The sequence below is a fragment of the Sardina pilchardus genome, chromosome 5 (assembly GCF_963854185.1).
Source record: "Sardina pilchardus chromosome 5, fSarPil1.1, whole genome shotgun sequence".
NCBI lineage: Eukaryota > Metazoa > Chordata > Actinopteri > Clupeiformes > Clupeidae > Sardina > Sardina pilchardus.
The window spans coordinates 19,798,014-19,819,384 of record NC_084998.1 but is presented as its reverse complement, the minus strand read 5'-3'; the positions used below and the strand labels follow the sequence as shown (position 1 = coordinate 19,819,384).

General features: G+C 43.6%; 2 protein-coding genes across 3 annotated transcripts; both read right to left on the bottom strand.

Moving 5' to 3' along the window:
* Nucleotides 1-496: 496 nt before the first annotated feature.
* Nucleotides 497-5,141, bottom strand: ftr84 (finTRIM family, member 84). Its single transcript, XM_062536878.1, has 8 exons — nucleotides 4,521-5,141; nucleotides 4,009-4,104; nucleotides 3,394-3,519; nucleotides 2,915-3,022; nucleotides 2,441-2,597; nucleotides 2,112-2,165; nucleotides 1,771-1,824; nucleotides 497-1,661 (listed from the first exon to the last, which is right to left on the bottom strand). Exons 1-8 carry the CDS (start codon nucleotides 5,088-5,090, stop codon nucleotides 1,120-1,122), a joined length of 1,707 nt encoding a protein of 568 aa, XP_062392862.1. The 5' UTR covers nucleotides 5,091-5,141; the 3' UTR covers nucleotides 497-1,119.
* Nucleotides 5,142-10,242: 5,101 nt separating this feature from the next.
* Nucleotides 10,243-20,779, bottom strand: LOC134080436 (transgelin-like). 2 transcript variants are annotated; one of them, XM_062536874.1, is made up of 5 exons: nucleotides 20,621-20,779; nucleotides 11,768-11,959; nucleotides 11,380-11,551; nucleotides 10,970-11,072; nucleotides 10,243-10,690 (listed from the first exon to the last, which is right to left on the bottom strand). In XM_062536874.1, the coding sequence occupies exons 2-5, from the start codon at nucleotides 11,945-11,947 to the stop codon at nucleotides 10,549-10,551; spliced, it is 597 nt and encodes a 198-aa protein (XP_062392858.1). In that variant the 5' UTR covers nucleotides 11,948-11,959; nucleotides 20,621-20,779; the 3' UTR covers nucleotides 10,243-10,548. The 2 variants fall into 2 exon arrangements, with proteins under 2 accessions (XP_062392858.1, XP_062392859.1); XM_062536875.1 differs by lacking the exon at nucleotides 20,621-20,779 and adding an exon at nucleotides 20,168-20,280.
* Between the last annotated feature and the right edge of the window lie 592 nt (nucleotides 20,780-21,371).

Here is a 21,371-nt window from a genome sequence, read left to right as displayed (position 1 = left end):
CGAGCGTCGAGCGACTTTGACGTCAGTTGTAAACAAAGAAGGCGTGTCCAGAGAATGTCTAATAAGGGGCTCTGGCGTGTCTTTCAGCTGGTGTATCCTTTTGCTGCTGGCTCTCTGTGTCTGTTATCATACATAGTTCAGTGACCTGTTAGGAGGAAGCTGCATTGACTGTACAAACTACACATTGTTTTCAGAGAGCAACCAACCGCCAGCCATGTTAGTGGAAGGATTCTGTTTGTGTAGACCTTCAGACCATACAAAGCAAAGGCTCTGATGCACTCAGAGGTGAGGTTATAATTGAGGTTATGAAGAATAATTTTGTAGGTAAAGAAACAGCAAATGAACTGCACGCTAGTCCATTTTAATGGGACCCAAGCGGCTGCCTGTCTGAGATCAAGAGTAAGCCAGTGTAGAGAGCGTGGATGGACCAATTAATAGGATAGGAAATGAGGAGGACATCAGAGTGAGGGAGAAAAACACAAAACCATTCCACTGCATTTTTTCCTTTGTTATTTTTTCTTTATTCTGTTACATCATCATAGCCTAAGCCTACTGTATCAAACTTTTGGATTAGCCTGTCTGAGAAGCATAAAGGGATAGTTCTTCTGAACTATTCTGTTGTCTGATGGTTTTGTTCTTTTATCTGTCATGAACCCCCACATCAGCTCTGGTTTGAGTGTGCTTGAATAGATAATAAAACAGTAAATAGGTGTTCAAACCTGCATTAAAAAAAAAAAAACTAATTATTTTAAATTGTTTATTTAGATTACAAATCAGTGTTAGCCATTTCTGTACAAATCATCAAATAGCATATAGGCTACATTTGTATTTATATTGCTCAAGGTATTATCATGTCCAATATACATAGGCCACTAACAGACTTCACCAGTGGACTAGGCCCAAACAATTTGTCATATTTTCTTGCATGTTGTTGCAATTATAGCCTATTTGTATACATCATAAAACCAACCTCATTTAGTTAAATGGTAATAATAGTAATTAACAGAAGAAACAGCATGATTTATGTGATGATTTGATGCCTTCATTAATTGGAAGTGTAAGTGAGATTACTAGAGCCCTGTTACTCTACTGTGATTTTTATTTTCTGCTAGTGATTCATTAGTACGGACGGGTATTCTTCTCAAGGGAGCAGATGGTTACAGATGATCCGACCCCAAAACCTGCATATAGTGCTTCTGAAAACTTTGCCTGAAATTTGTGAATGAGCTCCATTGACTCCGCGACAGCATAAAACGACACAGAGTTGCCTGCATAGTCCAAGTAAACACCAATGCGACTAGCTCGGGCAGCTTCGGGCAAGTCTTTGTCCATTTTGTTATGCCAGGCTGAATAGCCGCTGTCGGAGCACAGGAGACTCCAGGATTTCTCGTTGTAGCCGAGCAGGCTGTTGGAGTTCTTGCCTTTGCGGCTGATGGACTTGTAGGCGACGCCGATGGAGAACTCCCCGGTCCACTCCACCTCCCAGTAGTGGCGAAAGCCACTGAGTGGCTCGTTGCAGAGAATCTGACAGAAACCATCAAATCGGTCTGGATGGGCAGGATAGAACTGAACTGTCTTCTTCCTGACCACCTTGCGACCGCTGTCTGACAAGACCAGCTCTTTAAAGGCTGTGTTTTGGTCAAATGTGAGGCTGGAGGAATCTGCAGAGAGAAACATTTGATAGGTTATTTTTCCCTTTTAATGAACCCAGTTTCTCTAAAGGACTTTTTTCAGTATAGCACAGTACATCTTTTGTTAGATGAAACTTACATCTTAAGAAGTCTCCTCTGTTTTTGGGCTGCTGGAAATCCGCTCTTGTTGGTGCTGTAGATAAGACATAATTGCTTTATACCCTACTTGCCAATTAAACTCTTATATATCTGGTATCAAATGCACATTTTGTCTTCAATTAGGAAATAATGGATCTCATTATGTGGACGCGTTTTTTACATTACTGATGCATCCTTCATTTGTAAAACAAAAACCCACTTTTTTTTACCATTGGCTACAGAAATTATTCATATGTTAGCAGATGTTTGTACAGGTGTTTGCAGATGTTTGTGCAGGTGTTTACAGATGTTCTTGTGCTTTGTGACTGTGTTCTTCCATACCTTTTAGGCGTCCTCCAGATCTTGGGATAAGGACATAAACTGGGGTGTCGCTCACTGAGCACAAAATGCAAGTATTTAATTTTCCTTCTTTGTTTTTACTCTTTTGTTGTGTCATACTGTTACACACAAACCATTGGACTCTTTAATCAATCGGTTGATTGCACAGGCTTTGATGGCATCTGGGCATTATATTCATGTATTCTTTAGAGGATTCGTTACAGACATGTTACAGTTTAGCTCCAAAAGGCCCACACAATACCATATGTTTCCCTTCTTATTCTAGAAATTAGGATTAATGATTATCATGAGAAAGGATGGCGGTCCTGTACCTGTTTTCGAGATGGTGCCCAGCTCTTTTTTGCAGATGTCGTCCAGATGCTCCTTCATGTCCGTGACTGTCTTGGTGATCTCACTAAAGGAGAACTCAGGGTTGATGAGCACTTTTGGGACCATGGGCTCAGGCGGAACAGACAGTGTGGGGAAGTTCTGCCATATAAAACAAATTTGATGTCAAGCGTTGTGTCAAGTAATCACAACATGGCAGTCCGTTTCAGCACAATCAGTAAGAATATCATTAGATTTGTTTACAGAACACCTGTTGTTGATCATTTATGAATATAAATTAAGAACAGTGTCTCCAAAAGTCTCCAAAAATGTACAGAAAAAACAAAAGGAATCAAATCATATTTGGAAGACATAAAACTAAATAGTATTACGCAATGAAAATAGTATATTTGTTGCCATTCAGTACTCCTTGATATTAAACAGACTTTGTGTTTGGTGTGGGCTTGAGTTGGCAGCACCTGCAGAAAGTGGATGTTGTCCTCTGTGTCCAGTATCTGCCTGAGCTCAGAATCTCTTCTCTGCAGTTCCATGATCTCCTGCTCCAGTCTCTCCACGTAGCCCTGGGCCTGCAATATACACAAAACACAAGGTGCCTTAACTGCTTGTTGTTAAGATTGTTAAGAGTGTGTTATATTTTGAAAAGGACGCATATTTTATTTTTCTTTACCAGATTTACATATGAAACACTAATCATTTGCTTCTGTTTGTGTTTTCTGTCAACAGTTACTAGTATCTTCAGAGGACCTCCAGTGTTTACATTCACCTACAACTTAACTGCCATACTTTTGCATTGTCATTCCGACAGTGCTCATTTGACCAAAGCCATTATATAAGTGACGTGCAAATAGATGTAGTGTGTTTGTGCAAATACGCCTCAGATTTGTCTTAGAGACCGACCGTAATGCTGCTGGTTTAGAGGAGTTCACGTGTTGCATACCTGTGCCATGGAGGCCTGCAAGTTGGCCTGAATGAGCTGGCTGACCTCCGCATGCCAGCGCTCCACCGCCTGCAGCATCTCGGCAAAGAGCTTGTCACTGTCCCCCTGCGCCCGATGGGCATTACCCTACACCGTGACCGAAAAACAGAAAGAGAGAGAGATTAAAATGTGGACTGTGTGGAACTCAAATCAGAACAAAAGGTACAGTCTGTGATTCTGGAAAAAAAGATTATGTTTTAGCTGAATTAGTGAATCAAATTACAAGCATCTCTTGCTCCTGAAGTTTGTTCGTTTGTTTGTTTCTCATATACAGAGTCTGAATATATAGTGCATACAGTGAACAGGCAGCTAGAATTTGCTGAAGTTGAATTGAAATGTGAACTGGTTCACAGGCTACAACATTAAAAGTACTAATGCCGGTGGTTAATTGCAATTACACTGTATATACTATTGGTGTTTCTAACCTTGTTTGACAGAGAATTCCGTTAAGGTAAACCAATTCATTCATTCTTTTTTGGGAGAATTGTTTGGAATATATTGCTAACAGTTTTATCATATACAGGACATTGATTTGTACTGTGGGGATGTCTGCAATGTACATTGTACTTTACCCACCTTAAGCACGTCCACATTATGGCGGAGTTCTTGCAACTCCTTCATCCTTTCCTGAATGATGTGCAGAACATCTGACTGTGTAATCACCAGCACTTTCTGCGGACAGAGAGAAAGAGAGAGAGAGAGAGAGAGAGAGAGCATGAGAAAAGAAAGAGGGAGTATGTCGAATTGGATTAACTTTGGCAATAAAACCATGAAAGCATCATTCATCGGCCACTGGCCTGCCAAGCTACTTGAGAATGTTTCACAGCTCAGTTCACAGAGTGAAAAGTCAAATGAAACATCCAGAAAATATGCAGGCTATTTGAAGCCCTCGGAAACCGATATGCATGACTAGATTTGTGAACTTTGCAGAACAAAAAAGTGACCACATTCTGAGTCCTAGTTTACAGTAGAGTCAGTGCTCTTCAGAGTATAGACTTCAATCATTTTTGTTTGTGCATTCCCACACAGTATTAGAATGTATTCCATTCAAAAGCACACGTCTGTGAACTCCCTGGTGGTCAACTCACCTGTTTCTCAGTTCTCTCCTCCTCTGCGCTCACAATGTTGTGGCTGCGGTGCTCGCGCACAGTGCACAGCACGCAGATGCACATCTGGTCCGAGCGGCAGAACAGCTCCAGGCCCTTCTCGTGCTGCGGGCAGATCTTGCGGTCCAGGTGGCCCGTCTCGTCCACCAGCTTGTGGCGCTTGAAGGTGGCCGACTCGTAGTGCGGCTTGATGTGCGTCTCGCAGTAGTACGCCAGGCACACCAGGCAGGACTTGACCGCGCGACTCCGCCGGCCCGTGCAGAAGTCGCAGAGCGAGTCGCGCTTGAGGTAGGGGAACGGCGTGAGCTCGGGGAGCGGGCGCGGGTCGCGCGGGTCCGGCGAGCCCACGTTGGGCAGGTTGCGGCGCAGCACGGGCCGCGGGGTGAAGGTGGCGCGGCAGCTGGCGCAGTTGTAGACGCCCACGTGGTCGTACTGGTCCCAGTAGATCTTAATGCACTCCAGGCAGTAGGTGTCCCCGCACGGGATGGTGACGGGGTCCCGCAGAGCGTCCATGCAGAGGGGACAGGTGTCAGGGAAGCCCGAGTCTGTCATGGTGGCTTTGGAGAGGGAGCGTGTGGCTGTGGTGGTGTGCCTTCAGTTCAGAGGGAGAGGAAAGCTGGACTCACGCTCATAGCACCTGTATTTATACTGGTGTGAGGAGTGTGGGAATCAGAGACACACTGGTGAGTGGTGTGTTATGGGGTAAACAGAGAGGCAGAGGGATGTTGCATGTGGGAGATATTTCAGCAGAAACTCAGAGTGTGAGAGAGCATGACAATGCAACGCATGAGACGTGTGTCTGTGTGTGTGTGTGTGTGTGTTGGGGACATACTCCTATGTTGAACTTGTGAGAACTATTCTGATGAACCTCTGTCAGGTCAGCTCCTACACCTTGTCAATCAGAGATGGGAAACCTGCCCTCAGAAACTAGAAGTTGTACCACACATTTGTCCCGGCCATTCAGCAAAAACATCATGAGGTTTTCTTCTGCCAGATAGATGAGCTATCCAACCTGTTGATCTGACCTGATGATCTAACCTGTTTTCAGAGCACAGGCAGAACCAATACATGGATTTTTACTTCCTGGAGCAAGGTATCCCGTATTTATTATCATATCAATTTGTTTATTCAAAGCACGATACATTTGTTTATGTAAAGGACATTGAATGATCCCTGTGTGTGACATATAAATAAACTTGACTTTGCGAGTGAATCATTCAGGGCCAACAATGTCATTCCTCTCTCAATTGCAGATCATGTGAAGTGTTTCACAGATGAAAACATACCTAGGAAAGTTGTATTTCTGGGAAGGTCAACCTGTTGCTGACAAAACAGCGAAACTCAAGTGTATGGTGGTATTAGTGCTGACAAAACAGAAGCTGGCCTCCAGGCCCTGTCAACCAGTGTATGCTCAGCATTAAGCATTCAATCAGACAATATTATTTTGTTGATACCAGAACAAGTAGCTATAGCGCATAATTGAAATATACTGTATATGCAGCCAAGGTCATATGAGTGTATTAATGAGAAAGGAAAATGAAATAATCAGATACTTTTGAGGCAACACTTCAAAGGACATTGATGGGGGAAAAAATCAGCATTTACATATAGTGTTGTGCACTGGTCATATACAAGTGGGTCTAACTGGTGGGTTTTTATTTCCCCTAATTTATTTCAAAAAGTGAATGTTTCATATTCTAGATTCATTAAATATAAAGTGAAATATTTCATTTTTGGTTTAATCTTGATGACTACAGCTAACAGCTCATGAAAACCAAAAATCAGTACCTCAAAATAGAATTTATAGGTTAGAGGTTATGAATTGAATATTGATACTATCAATGCATCACTCTCGCTTTGGAAAAAAGGCGTCTGCTAAATAACCATAACCATAACCATAACCATAACCATAACCATAACCATAACCATAACCATAACCATGGTCAGGCTGATTTTGCACAATCATTGTAGCGTGGTACGGAGGCAATCAGCCTATGTTACTGCTGAGGTTTATGGAAGCTCAGGTTGCTTATACTTCCTCCAGACTCTTGGGACCTTGATGGACCCTGATATCCAAATTAAATACTACATTTGTTTTTATGTGAATGAGGAGTTTGAACCACTGAACAGTCCAGTTCTGTCTCTTCTTAGGCCAGGTAAGACACTCTAACCTTGTCACTGATTCAGGAGTGGCTTGACACTAGGAATGTGTCATGTGCCCATTTCACAACTTGTGTTGTTTTTAACACATTTCTATGTCCAGAATTGCCACAGTTTGTATCGTTTCTAACACATTGCTTTTGTTATACCGTGTACTCTCTTACAATAAATGTGTTGAAAATAACACAACTTGCATTGTTTTTTTTTTTTGTTTTTTTTTTAAACACATCTCTATGTCTTGATAGGGACAACACAGTTTGTGTTGTTTCTAACTCATTTGTTTGAAGAGTGTATGAGGTATTATTGGAACATTTTGCAAAGGGCTTGTGGTTAGGAATGACCTCCTGACCTCAGCAGCAGAATTTGGTGGATTTCTGACCACAAGGGGGCAGGCATGAGTAAAACAACACATGAGAAGTCTACCCAGTGCCCACCTCTTCAGTGAAGCCATGTCCAGTCAGATACAGCCAAGTCATGAGATCCTGGGCAGTCTTTCACATGAGCAGCAAACTAACTTACTTACAACCAGGCCGTCATTTGTCAGCTGTTTTGGTGGAGGCTTTTTTCCATTAGCTGATGTACCAGGATCTCTCTCTCTCTCTCTCTCTTTCTCTCTCTCTCTCTTACTTTTTTCTCTCTCTCTCTCTATCTCTTGATTACTTTGTCTATGTTGTTCTCTTTCCATGCCAAATCAAATTGGCTCTTCATTGAGTTCCTTCAGCAGCGTGATTATGTAGCTGTGTTTAGTCTTGTGCTGATTTGAAGTTCGGTGGTGGTCCAAGTGAGAAAAAGGAAGGAAGGAAGGAAACAAGCTACAGCGGTTGATGGTTGACATGGAGACAGAGGAAGGAGGTAGCGGGTCAGCTCGGCGTTGTTATGTTGGCTGTTTGGCGTAGCCAAGGTGACCAGATCTCGCCCACTGATGTCACTTCTTGTGTGCGGCCGACATACTGAGATACAGTATCTGAGCCGAGCCGAGCCGAGACTCATGTCTGGTCCACCCACACACGCCACTCAATATCTCACCCATGGCAAAGGGAAACACTCACACATTGAAACTGATTTTCCACCTTGGAATGATCGCATTTCTGACAGGACATGCGCCTTATTCTGAATACTGTATGCCTTTCTTTCATGATACTTTTTGTGTTTGGTGAAAAATAACAAAGATTTAGAAATTAAATAGCATCAGGATGTTCTGTGTTTTTTCCAATGCCTCCTGCTCTATTCTCATTCTTGTACCACATAATTTGAGACATTCACCATCCCAAGCATTGTGATCTGTAAGGCGTTTGTGTGTGTGTGTGTGTGTGTGTATGTGCTGAACGTTGTAGGATATTGAGATGTAAAAATGTTTTTAAATGGACTTTAGACCACCACATGTCTAGGTCTGTTTCATTGTGTTGCTTCATGTTTTATTTGTTATTACTTCGTTTTATTTGGTCTGTGTATTTTCCTCCAACATTGTTTGTGAACCATGAATTCCTTATGTGTTTGTGTGTCTCAATCTGCTTTGAAATGAGTCACAACAATGCTCATTTTGAATGTTGCTTTTGACTTTGTTGTTCCTTGCACGGTTGTTATGCACATAAACATGTCGTTGCTACGAAAGCACAGTTCAGTTTAAAAAAAGATAAGTCAGTGGGAGGAGTCGTATTTGCCTACCCTGCATTGCATTCCCTCCTTTTTAGGAAATATCGCCTTTCAGTACAACATTGTGTAGGTGGACGACAAAAAAAAAATCTATATTCTGTCATTTATTAGACACATAATAGTTAACTGAGGGACGTCCTGGAGTTCTATTGTGCTCCGTCCTGTTCCATTCATTGAATCTGGCACCTCCTGGTTTCCTGTAACTCTGGTCCCTGAGCTGCTGTTCTGTCTCAGCAGAAAACATTCACATCTACTGGCGGATGAAGAGAGGCCCTGTCAGTAAGTTGCATCACTTCAAGTAACAGAATCCAGCAGACAGGGTCAGTCTCTCTCTCTCTCTCTCTTTCTCGCTCCCTCTCTCTCTCTTTCTGTCCCTCCCTCCATCGCTGTGCTGTTCCTGTTGAGCGTCTATTCCTGTTCGTTTGAAGCGTTTGAAAGCCAAGACACAAACCAGCCCAGACCAGAACAAAGCTGAAAGCTCAAAAAACAAATGGATCAGAGGAGGGAAAGAGAGAGAGAGGGAGAGAGGGAGAGAGGGAGAGAGAGAGGGGTGGAGTTGGACACCTCTTCAAATCTCTCCGGTTTTACTCGACAGTGGCCCCTAATTGCTCTGGGGCCGGTTTCCCGATAAAGTTCACTCTTAGCGAGCTACGAAGACTGCAAAGGTATAACTTACCAAAGTTGTTTACCTTTCTAGTCGTGGTTCCCGAACTATCACTTAGGAGTCTTCTTACGAAAAGCTCCTTACGTCCGACGTATAAGGCACTGTCCACCATGAAGGTGCTGAATTAGGTGACATCGATTGCTCAGAAATCGATTTTTTATTTCACGCGGAGGCTTGACAGACTTATGAAAGCGTTCTTTGCACCAAAACCATTGCTTATAATAGCCTATCGCCCCCACAACATTCACGCAACTTCAACGTGGATGAACTTATTAGCACACAATGATAAAAAACGTAGTCTAGAAATTAAATGATCTACGTAGGTAAGTAGGTTATGTGTTCATCTGGGTTTGTTTGTTGGTGTGTTATTAGTTTGTTTCCCGCATGGATAAAAAGATTCGAACGCTTCATGTTTGAAAGCAGAGGTCTGCGCTCTCTGCGTGCTTTTCTAGTTTGTTTGTTTGTTTGTCCGTTTGATTGCAAGATAGGCTAACTCTAAAAGTTAAAGATGGATTTCGATTAAATTTCCAGGGAAGATCTGAAATGACCCAAGGAAGAAACTATTTAATTTAGTGAGTGATTCGTATCACCGTCTGGATGCAGGAGGCGTAGGCTATGTGTTTGCTTGGGGGAGGTTTGTGCTTTTCTAGTTGAAATAGGCTATGTAGACTTTTTTTTAATCACAGCTGATTGACCAACATCCTCATTCAGTATTGTGTGCCTTTGGTTAACATTAAACATGACAGCAAGCCAGCACATTAGGCCTAAACATTGTAGGACGGTGGGGGGGAAGCAAAGAATAAAGCGCTTTTAACTATTTTCAAATGCGTGCACGTTTCATATTTGCATGAAAAAATTTCCAGAAACTATTTTCTAAAATAGCAAACTTACATGAAATCATTGGCGAACCAAAATAGTGATTTTGTATCATATGAGTTGCATGCGTAACGGAAATTGCTGTAGGGTACAGTGGCGGCGACTAGCGTCGCGAGTCGAAACATTGCTAAGGTGCAGCTAAGAGAGGTCTGAGAGTGCTCCAGACCACTCTTACCAACGAACGACGTGCGAAAGACATTCGTAGCAAAGAAGGTTTCGGGAAATGCGTGAGGTACTTAAGGTAGAGCTTAAGATAGAGGTTACGAACTACGTAGCGTTAAGAAGGCTTCGGGAAACCGGCCCCTGAGCAGTTTTTCCACAACATGAAAAAAACCCCATACAATTTCAGAATTTGTTCAAAATTAAGTCTTTAATTTTCTTTTTTCAGAATTATTAATAATCAATATACAATGTACAAAAAAAATGGGATGGGAATGGAATGTATAACAATAGTCTTTGGTCATAGTATGTTCATATGTCGTAGAGTGTGTGTGTGTGTGTGTGTGTGTGTGTGTGTGTGTGTGTGTTTGAGTGTGTGTTGGTCCCTGTGCATCTCCAGTTTCAGTGATTGGTTTGAGGGGGGGGGGGGGGGGTTTGGGAGACAATGGAGAGAGATGAAGTTGGTGGAGCGTAACTGGTTCGGGGGCCGGGCTGGTTTTACAGGATCTGTCTGGGCCGGCCATAGCCTGTCATGCCAGCTTGTGATGCCCCCTTGTTGGTGCCCATCTGAAGGCCGATCACGCTCTGCCCCTCTTTGAGCTGCTCGTCAGTGAACTCCCTCCTGTTCTCCTGGGATTTCCTGCACATTCACAAATAAGCAATGAATGTTCACATTTAGAATGTGACGTGTAGTATTTTGGTTTTATTTCGTTATTTTGGAGTGCAGTAATTTCCCGCATATAAGCCGCCTTGTGCATAAGCCGCAGGACAGTGTTTTATGCAAGTTAAAAGAAAAACAAAACCATATTAACTGCCCCCTGTATTAACCTCATAGCTGAAGAAATTTGGCAAAATCAATGTATAAGCCGAGAAATTACGGTAAAGAGGCCGACACCTCAAGGAGAGAGATTCTACTCACTTGTGGAACCAGGCAGGGTCGCCTTTGTACAGGCCCTCATCCTTTGTCACGGCCAAGCTGCCGAGTGCCATCAGTGTTCTCTGTACAGCCGCTAAGTCCTTACCTGCGCATACACACATACAGTACATGATCAATATCCCCACCCTCACACACACATGCACACACACATCTTTTAAAACATTCACAACTGGGCACAACTTTATACTGAAATGAATGTCATGTGTAATAAACTGAAAGTAATGTTGTGTGTAATAAACTGACAGTAATGTCACGTGTTGATCTGTTGATTTGTTTTTTTATCATCCTGCTTGAATTTCCCCTTGGGGATCAATAATGTATCTATCTATCTATCTATCTATCTATCTATCTAATTTATGTATGTGTGGGGGGATCCACGGGGTCATACTCACCCTCCCAGAGGTCTACTGTCTGGAACATGTCGGTCTTGGTGACGCCGAAGCGTTCGGCAGCGTTGAGGAACTGGGAGATCAGTTCCATCTGCTTGAAGGCCATCCCCGAGGTCTGCACCTTCTTGATGGGCTTATTGGCAGTGTAGAGGGAGTTGATAAGATGACCCAGCACCTAAAGGGTCACGACGGAGAGAGACAGAGCAATCAAAATGTTGTCATTTTTTTTTTGTAAAGAAAAATATTTGGGGCAAATAACTGCTTCTAAAAATACGTCTTACTAGAATGACCACTGTATTCTCTGAACTCTCTGATACACACACGCGCGTGCACACACACACACACACACACACACACACTTTCTCCTGTTTATTAGGAAGAAGGAACTTACACATCCGTCCTTCAGCCAGTTCTGGAAGCCGGTTTTGCCGGGCTCTGGCGAGCCCACGTCTGAGTCGCACTGGGCCATGATCCAGCTGACCAGCCGCTCCTCCAGCTCGGGGTCGTACTTCTTGTCGATCTTGCTCTGCACCTCGCGGCTCAAGCCGTACGCGGGACCTTTGTTTGCCATGGCTGTAGCTTTCTGCCAGGACACGGAGGGAGAGAGAGAGAGAGAGAGAGAGAGACAGGATATTAGCACAGGAAAAAACAACACCGCAAATAGCAAATGTCATCGAATCTTAAGATATGACGGGGAAGGAAGGCACCACGGCTGCCATGCCGTCTATTCTTTCTATTCTAATCTGGAATCTTTAAACATTGACTTAACACTCAAAAGTGGAAGACTATTGACTTGGCGGCTACACGCGAACAACATTACAGCACCCCTCCCATGCATACAGCGTACTACTGAATTGATGCTGACACATATGGCAAACTGATTACTGTTCACAGATGACAAAAAGCTAATACACTCCCTACTGGGATAAGAGCAGCAACACTGAGGTCATGGATCTCTGTGTCAGGCCAGGGCAATACACACAGGACAAATGTAAACGCAAATTGGTACGTATGCTGCGTTACGCTACAAAATACATTTAAAAGAAATGTTTTGCCACAAGCGTATAGGTTACAGAAACACGGAGAGCTTGTTTTGCTTGTCCTCTATTTAAAGTTGTTTGTCTTCTAATTAAGTTGTTTCATTCTCTCTGCAAGTTTTTAAAGAGGTGACTTTACAATGAGGGACACATTTTGTACACATAATTACATTACACTTGGAAACACAATTCTAATTATGTAACTGTGGCTTTTAAATGGTGCATTCAGAATAAACAGAGGACAGTTAATGAAGATGTTCAGACAAACTACCATAACGCCACGTATGTACACACACAGACATAACATATCTCAAGATCTATCACTATCTACATACTTGTGTCAGTACACAGAACCAGGGTGAAAAAAAGGCTATTTGATTTACAGTATATGACCCTTGTTCATATAGACCTACATCACGTGACAAAGCAGTGCAATAGCAGTGAGCTGCTTCAGGGAACCCGAACATTATGTCTACAGTTACAGTACATGTTACATGATAGCATCAACTTGGCTATCGACCAAAGAGAGCGCTGCCATGATGTATGCTTTAGTGCTGCGTTAACGGTTTACCCTCAGGAGGCCAAGCCCTTCTCACTTTCAGACAGGAAAGGCGTAATGACGACTACCTAAATCCCTGCACACGGACACTCCCTCTGCACTCACATACAAAGTGCTGCAATGATTGGTAACCTGAGTCTCCTGATGTTTGCTCTGTCTTTTTGTCTTTCAATCTCTCTTTGTGTGTGTGTGTGTGTGTGTGTGCCTGGTTAGGACCAAGTCAAATAAGAAAAGGTAACAATGTCAGTAAAGAGCAACTGAGGCCACTGTTTGGCACTATTTCCTCTGGAGATTTCTGGAGCGTGGCAAAACCACACGCGCACACGAAAACACTTAAATCCATTAAACTAACACAAGAGAAGAGTGTTTAGAGAGCCTTGGAGCCCCCGCATAGCAACGGCAGTTGTTCCAGTTGCTGTGTAGTGCAGGAACACTAATCCAGAACTCCTCTTCACACGTTGGGGTTAATGTGTACAAGACTGGAATGCAGTGAAACAGTAAACTAAAACCACTTCACTGTTTGTCAGAACTGTGATTCAGAGTTAGGCTACAAGTCCTCTCAGTCGCTAACACGTAACAGTAATAACCGCTTCTTTGGTTTTATGTCTGATTTTCTTTCATGTCATGCCAGCGGAAGACGCCTGATGTTTGTTTTCCAACTGACGTCTTAACTATGCCTTACCAAAGCTATAATTTCTTAGTGATTATCTTTCATGTTTTTGGAGCGAAATACTTTATCGTCACTTCATGAGCCGTGGACACTAGTGGAGACACCCTATATCTTGGTTCCCCCCTCACAGACTTTGTTGGTGAGCGTGTGCCGCTGACGGCTAACGCGACGGACCACACAGCGAGATGAAAACGTCTCTCCGGAGTGACGCTGTGGCGGGCCAGCAGGCCGGACCGAGAGCCAGAGTCCAGCAGCGGGAAATCATAACACCACGAGCCAAGCGTAAATGTGTCCTCGCAGGACAGATCCCCAGTGAGGGACTGTTATGACTTACAGCTTACTGCATCATGTTCCATGCTTCGTCAGTATATCACCACTCCAAAACGCTTACCAGCAAAGGAACTGTTATTGTTTGGCTCTCGTGTTACATGAACAAACACAGAGATAATGGAACTTTTCATGATTCCGCTTCACAGTTCATCAGAGATCAGAGAGTTTGTCAGAGTGCTCATCAGTGTGTACACTGATGACTGAAGATTGCAGATACGATACACTAACTAAGATCCGTTCTCATAGCTAGTGTGAGCATCATGTCTCAGGCAAGGGCAGGGCATTAGACACACAGAGACACCAAGGAGAGCTGTCTCTCTCTCTCTCTGTCCCTTATACCCCATCAGTCTATTGACGTGGGTGTTGTGTTCATCCATGTGTGACTGCTTATAGATCAATACGCCGATATGAGGATGGACCCTTGGGGTCCAAGTCTGGGAGATTTCATCATGCATCAAGCATCTGTGAAGCGTGATGTTCTCATTGGCTCAGTGCCTCTGCCTATCCCCACCCAGTCACTTCCTTTACTCAGGCCAGCTGTTGTACTCCACCTCTCTCTCTCTCTCTGTCTCTCTCTCTCTCTCTCTCTTCATTCCTCTCACTCTTTCTCTTCCCATATTCACCTCCCTCTCTCTCTTTCTGTCTGCTTCATTCCTGTCACTCTTCCTTTTCCCATATTCACCTCCCTCTCTCTCTTTCTGTCTGCTTCATTCCTCTCACTCTTTCTCTTCCTATATTCACCTCTCTCTCTCTCTCTCTCTCTCTCTCTCTCCCAGTGGCTGGCAGGCGTGGCCTTTAGTCTTCAAGGTTTTGCTACAACTACAGTTTTTCACAATTGCTAGAACACCTTTTTCAGAACTCTTTAGCTTTTTCTCAAAACTGTGAACACAAAACTCATTTCTCAAACTACATTCTCGAAACCCTTCAATCTTGTTGCAAAACCGAACAATCACCTCAAAACACTTTTAACTTTGCTCAAAACTAACTAATGGTCTCAAATCATTGAACACATCAAGCAAAATTAGACTCCTGCAGAGCAGTGATAAGACAATACACCAAACAATGGAAGACACAGTTTTCAGGGCAGGGTTTATGCCTCCTGGAGGAATTGTATTCATTCTAATTTGAAAAATAAAATATCACAATGAAAATAAAGAATAAGGACTTATATCACTCTCTACTCATATCCTCTAGCCTATATGAAGATATAAATAAATAGTTTTGTAAGTGAACAGAAAGACAGGCCAATACTGTACTGAATATGACTTGTACTGTGATGCCACAGACTCTGATAGTACTGTAAGTATGCAATACTGTAATATTGTATTGTGCCTAAATGTAGACTTACTTGGACATACTGATAACTCAGCTCTTTCACTCTCTCAGACTTGAGCTCAAAGGGTAGTAAGTGTGTAACAGTGGATGTTCAGTGATTACTGTACTGTATGATAATGGACATTTACGCTATTTCTCTTCTGAATCTTTGGATTATTGACGCCACAGAGAAACCACTGATGTTGGGTTGACCATGAAGTCCTGCTTCTCTCATTGGCATTCCATGAACCAGAACATGGTCAATGATTGTTGCCCAAATATCATAATTTACAGTAGGCTATTGCAACTCTTGGGACTCTCTGTCTTTCATCCTCTTCCTCCTACCTGCACCCTCCTCTTCCTTGTACCCCACTTCTACTGTAACACATACTTGTTGTCCCCTGCGTCTCTGTCAACTCTGAACTGACTTATATTGGTTGTCACATCATTAGACAGAAGTGTTATCAGTTTTGAGTGGTAGTGTTCAAATGGAGACAACTGTGCACTAATTGTGTTCAACTTTTGCGTTGTTTGGTTATCAATATAATTAAGAAGTGCATCAGAATGCACAATGTGTTCACAGTTTTGCAAAAAGGGTTCATGAGTTTGGTAAAATGGGTGAAAGTGGGTGAAAGCAGTCTATGGTTTTGCCAAAAAAGGGAATAATTCAATAAATGTGTTCAGGCATTTGAGAATTTGATTCAGAGAATGGGGTTTAGTGTTTGAGCAACTGTGAAAAACTGTAATATGATAATTGCAGCTGATGACTGCAACTTGTCACTGACGCAGATTAAATTACCTGCTGACAAATTATGACTAATATCACTGATCTCTACTACTGATGTAAACTTTAGTTTGATGTTAGTCATAGACTACATATGACATATGTAACTAGCTATGACTGTAGAATAACTCTTACCTTATAGACATTTAATAAATAAAGTAGAGCTGCATGTTTTAAGGTGCAGCCTGCTCACATTTTCAAATCAACTTTCACAATGTCCCAGTCATGTCTCTACTTGATGTTTAGATGTGTAAAAGAACACGCAGTGATAGAAACCACGCAAGCGGAACAAACAGTCAAATCTCTTTTACAGACACGGAAAGCTCTACGGTCATGCACGAGCACTTAAAACGAAGATCACATTACTAGTCCGGAGAACGTCTTCCAAGATTCAGTCAGCTTTACCTAGACGAATCCTGGGCATCTTTAAGCAATATGTTCTGTCTAAGGACTCTCTATAAACATCTCTTGAACTAAACTGAAAAGACCTAACCTGAGCTGATCCGAATTGAATTTAATTCCATTTTAATTGCACCCACAGGACATCTGGGATCTCTCTGTCAGATTGTGTGTTTATACTGGCCAAAGAGTGTTTGGGAATTGGGTGGAGAATATTTCACTGTGTGTGTGTTTGTGTCTCTGTGTGTCATTCCTGTATGTACTTCCTTTGTTTGTGCTGCACTCCACCTGGTATGATGTTATCAAACACACACACACACACACACACACACACACACACAGCCTTAACTACAGGGATCACATACATCAAGAACACGCAGTTCTACAGAGGGAACTTTCTCACAGGTGTGCTATATCAACTGTTACGTAATGTTCTACTGTTACAAGCCTCTTTCTGCCGCTAGCTGAATTCAGAGCCTAGAGTGGCTGCACTACCACTATAACTGGTAAACAGGAATGTCTGAGAGAGGGAGAGAGAGAGAGAGAGAGAGTGTGTGTGTGTGTGTGTGTGTGTGTGTGTGTGTGTGTGACTTCCTCCCTCCTCCTTCCTCTGGTGTGTTCCAGCGGAAAGTGTTGTAATGTCACTCAACTCGTTCAAGGCCTTGCTCCTCATCCTGCTAATCAGCCATTTTGTTAGTGTAATCCTCTGTGTGTGTGTGTGTGTGTCTGTGTGTGTGCGTGTGTGTGTCAGTGTTCCTGTATCCTGTGTCTGTGCTCCACCGGTCGAATGCTAATTTCTGAACAGTGGTACTGCAAGTCATGAAAGGAATGAGGGAGGGGGGTGTGGGGGGGGGGGGGAGGAACCGGGTTTCGCCATTTGCCGCTCACTCTACTCTACTCGTGTCCTCTCTGAGCGGAGTGGAGGGTGAGGGTCTGGCTGCATTCTGCACATTTTTCTCCCCTGTGGTTGAGGGGCTCTTGGGGAGGAAGAGAGAGAGAGATGCCTCACGGAGTGCCAGTCATATGAAGTCATCACCAGACTCAGATCTTTACAATAACACACTCGTAAATACCAGTTTCCTAATCTCCAACTCCCACCCCCCTCCACACACACACACATGCACACAACACACACGCACACACACACGGACACACACATAGACACACACACTCCTTCACTCTGTAACACTCTCTCTCCGCCTCTATCTCACCAATGTTTCCTTTCCCATCACCCCCCCCCCCCCCCAATGAATGTGATTTCCTAATCTACAAATCAGTCACAGCATGCCCGAGCCATCGGTAAACACAGCCCAGACTGAGCAGGAATGACATGGCTGGGTAGCGCTCTCATGGGACGGCAGTCAGCAGTTTGCCATTTAAAGCGACACGATGGAAAAATTGACATTTATGCCCCTTGTTGTCAAAACCAATATGGCGCCTATATATAACCAATCAACAATGTTACGTAGTACAATATTAAGGGTTCCAGGCACGCATTGCCAATGTCAGAGACTTCATGCGCTGCGTTAAAATGTTGGTGTTGCATAAAATAACTATATTACTATAAGCTGACGGGGGAAGCATCTCCAATAGATTGTACTGGGAGAGCTCCAGACAGTGCTGACTCCACTTGGATCCACATTCTGCAATGGGGCCTCACCTCCCTTCCATTGCCAAACATCCACCCCCACCTCTCCCTAAGTCTCCTCACCCACGTTTACCAATAAACATGGGCTAAGCTGAACCCCCACACACTGCCCAAGGGCTAGGCTGACTCCTTAAGACTGAACATTATGATGTAAGACTGCAAAAAGGGGCTGCTCTTTTGAACTATCTATCCATGAGATACCGGACAGTATGTCTTCTACCTGATTCCATACATTTCTATAGGAGGGCTATGAGGTTTCCTTTAAAGTTATATCATGTAGTTGGATAATCAGAGCAGCATGTTAGGTCTCCATTCTGACTTGGATTGCCTTTTTCCCCTGAATGGTCTATTCTTCTAAACCACTCTTGACTTCTTTTCTTTTTCCTTTCCTTTCCGTTATTTTCTCTCTCCTTCTCTCTCTCTCGTTTCCCCCATTTGGCAAAGAGTCTGGAATGTGTCCATTTGAAAAGGGGGAGAAGGAAAGAGAGAGAGAGAGGGCGAGAAGTAAAGAGAGACAGAAAAAGAGAGAGAGAGGGTACTGAAGGCATAGTTTCAGTATCCTTTAGGGAGAATGTGTGAGAAAGAGAGGGAGAGAGAGAGAGAGAGCAAAGCCGGAGACAAGGAGAGAGAGAGAAAGAGAGGGAGAGAGAGAGAGAGCAAAGCCGGAGACAAGGAGAGAGAGAGAAAGAGAGGGAGAGCGGATACTAAAGACATAGATTATCCTTTAGAGAGAGTGTGAGACAGATTGAGAGTGAGAGCGAGATACAGCAAAAGGAAGATGGAGTGAGAGGGAGAGAGCGAGCACTGCCGCTTTGGCAGTTGGCTGGGATGTGACGGGGCCCACATGCCGACATGTTCTAACAGGGCTGCTCACGTCCCACCCTCGTCTAGCCGGCTCCAACGGCACCCCGGATTAGAGGCCTCCGCTCGCCTCTGCTCAACAATCCCTGTTCAGGTTGTCATCAACTGCAAAACTCCACATTATCAATCATCATTTCAAAAGTACTACCGTGTCCAATTGCATTTTTGTTCCTCTTTAAAAAATTATGGCAAAACCCTGAAGATTGGCTATTGCTCAACCGAAGCCTATCATTATCCTCTTCAAAAGTAGTCCGAGCTGGAAGCCTAAGTTTAGCATGAAGGTCTTTGAATTGTTCTGCCTTTCTCTTGAAATCATCCTGATGTGGACTGCAGGAGCATTGAGCCTCACGTTTGCTTCTCCTCCATCATAGTTGGAAGAGTTGGAGCTGGCAGGTTTAAGCACTTTGCAAGGGGAAAAAAGGAGAAAAGAATGCCTTTGAGGCAGAAAGAGAGGAGGGTATTTCTGTGCAACTGGTTTCAATTTCAGAGTCTCAGTCCGTTTCTTTAAGAGGAGCCAAGAGCTGCTGTAACATCAGCCTTATTAATGCCACACCGCATTCTTTGGGTAAGTGAGACAGAGAAGTGAGATACTGGCAGGGGAGGATGCGCTAAAGGCCAGGGGGGGAATCAAGATGGCGCACGCGAGTACCGGAGAAACATCTGTGTAATTCAGTCATGCAGACCTTATTCAATTCATTAGAATGAATTGATAGAGAACATCATGTGCATATGCTGGCATATGACGCATTGGAGAAGACATGTTATGAAGGCCATGAGATTTTGGATATGTGGGAAAATACAGTTCTTGTTCTAATATGCTATTCCTTCAAGAGAATGTATTCAAATAGCAGAGAGAGATGCAAATTATGATACAGTATATCTGTACCACCATACACTGTATCAGAAGTTTCAATGTGTCTGGATTTTACTCTCTACAAGATTTCCACAATAAAGACTTTAAACATTCCCCATTCTCACATAAAAACATCAGAGCAGATATTATCGAACATGTCTTAACACGCAGGTAAGATGTCCCTAAAGGATGCCACAGCGAGCATGCATGCGCTGCGTGAATGGCCATTTACTGCTACGCCTGCTTCTTCACTCCACGTTCCTCTAGACTAGGCTACCACAGGTAAGCTACATCATGGACTTTAAATTCAGGGCATGGCTACATATTTCCACTTACCTAGATCATCAACTCGAAATAAAAAACGAACCGTTGTTTCGTAAATTGAAACAGCAGTTTAATACCCCGTGGATTTCTTTCCGGGTTTCTCTCGGGTGGCTCGAGTTAGCTTTTCTTCAGTTGTGAATGCTTTGAAGGCGGAGTTTTAGATGCTAACCGCAGTATTTCACTCCACCTAACAATTCATCGTGCGTCCCGACACGCAAACTTACAAAGGCATCTCAAATCCGGGTCCCCCTTAACAAGACTACTTTTTATAATCTCTTTTTGAGCTAGTTGTAGTTTATGCAATTCAGAATCATTAGGATTGATTTTATAGATAGGCCTACGACGCCAGTAGTCATCAATGTTAAAAAATACAGTTCTACCAATTAATTGCTATTTAGCTTAATTAGTCTACCATTAGGGCTACATCTGCATTATTAGTGGCAAGTGTGCTGTAGGCCTACTTACCTAAGTCAAAGATGTGCTAAGTTCTTCCGACAGTAGTCCTGCAGAGGTGCGCTCCACAGTGCTGAGGTGTGAATGTGTGCGCGCGGCAGAGATCTCTCTTCCTATTTACTACAGAGGGTAGAGTCCGCCTGGGAGTGCCCTACCAAAGAAATCAGACATGCATGATGACTTCACCAGCTTAGCAAAAAAAAAAAGAGCGACAGACAGAGAAAAAGGAAAAAGAGGAGGAGTGAGAGAGAAAGACAGATCAAGTGGGAGGCAACCACAGCCGTAAAAGGTCATGTACTTTTTCACTCCCTTTCTGTCTCTCTCCCTCCTGGGCGTGCCTCTTCCTCCTTTTTCCCCTCTGGTTTGTAAAAGCACCTCCATATTTGGGAGCAGGATCGCGAGCTCGGGCCTTTTGCCAAAGGGCTCGGTCAGAGCGAGCAAGAGAGAAATTCTCCAAATGCCTCATTCTACCACTTATGGCTGAGAACATAGTGATGGGGGGGGTGGTGGTGGGTGTGTGTGTGTGGGGGGGGGGGGGGGGGGGGGGGGCAAGGGAGGGGGTATGATGTTGAGGGCTTGAATGAGAAAGGCTGGTGGTATTCGAAGGGGGTGAATGGGAGGGAAGAGTGCGTTAATTATGGGGATGGGAGAGGAACCGAATCAAAGACGCTCTGGGATTCAACTGTGAGTGTCATGTGAGCTAGGGCTCTGATGTCTTTAATGAAGGGAAAAAATGCTGGAAAAGAGAGCGAGACAGAGAGAG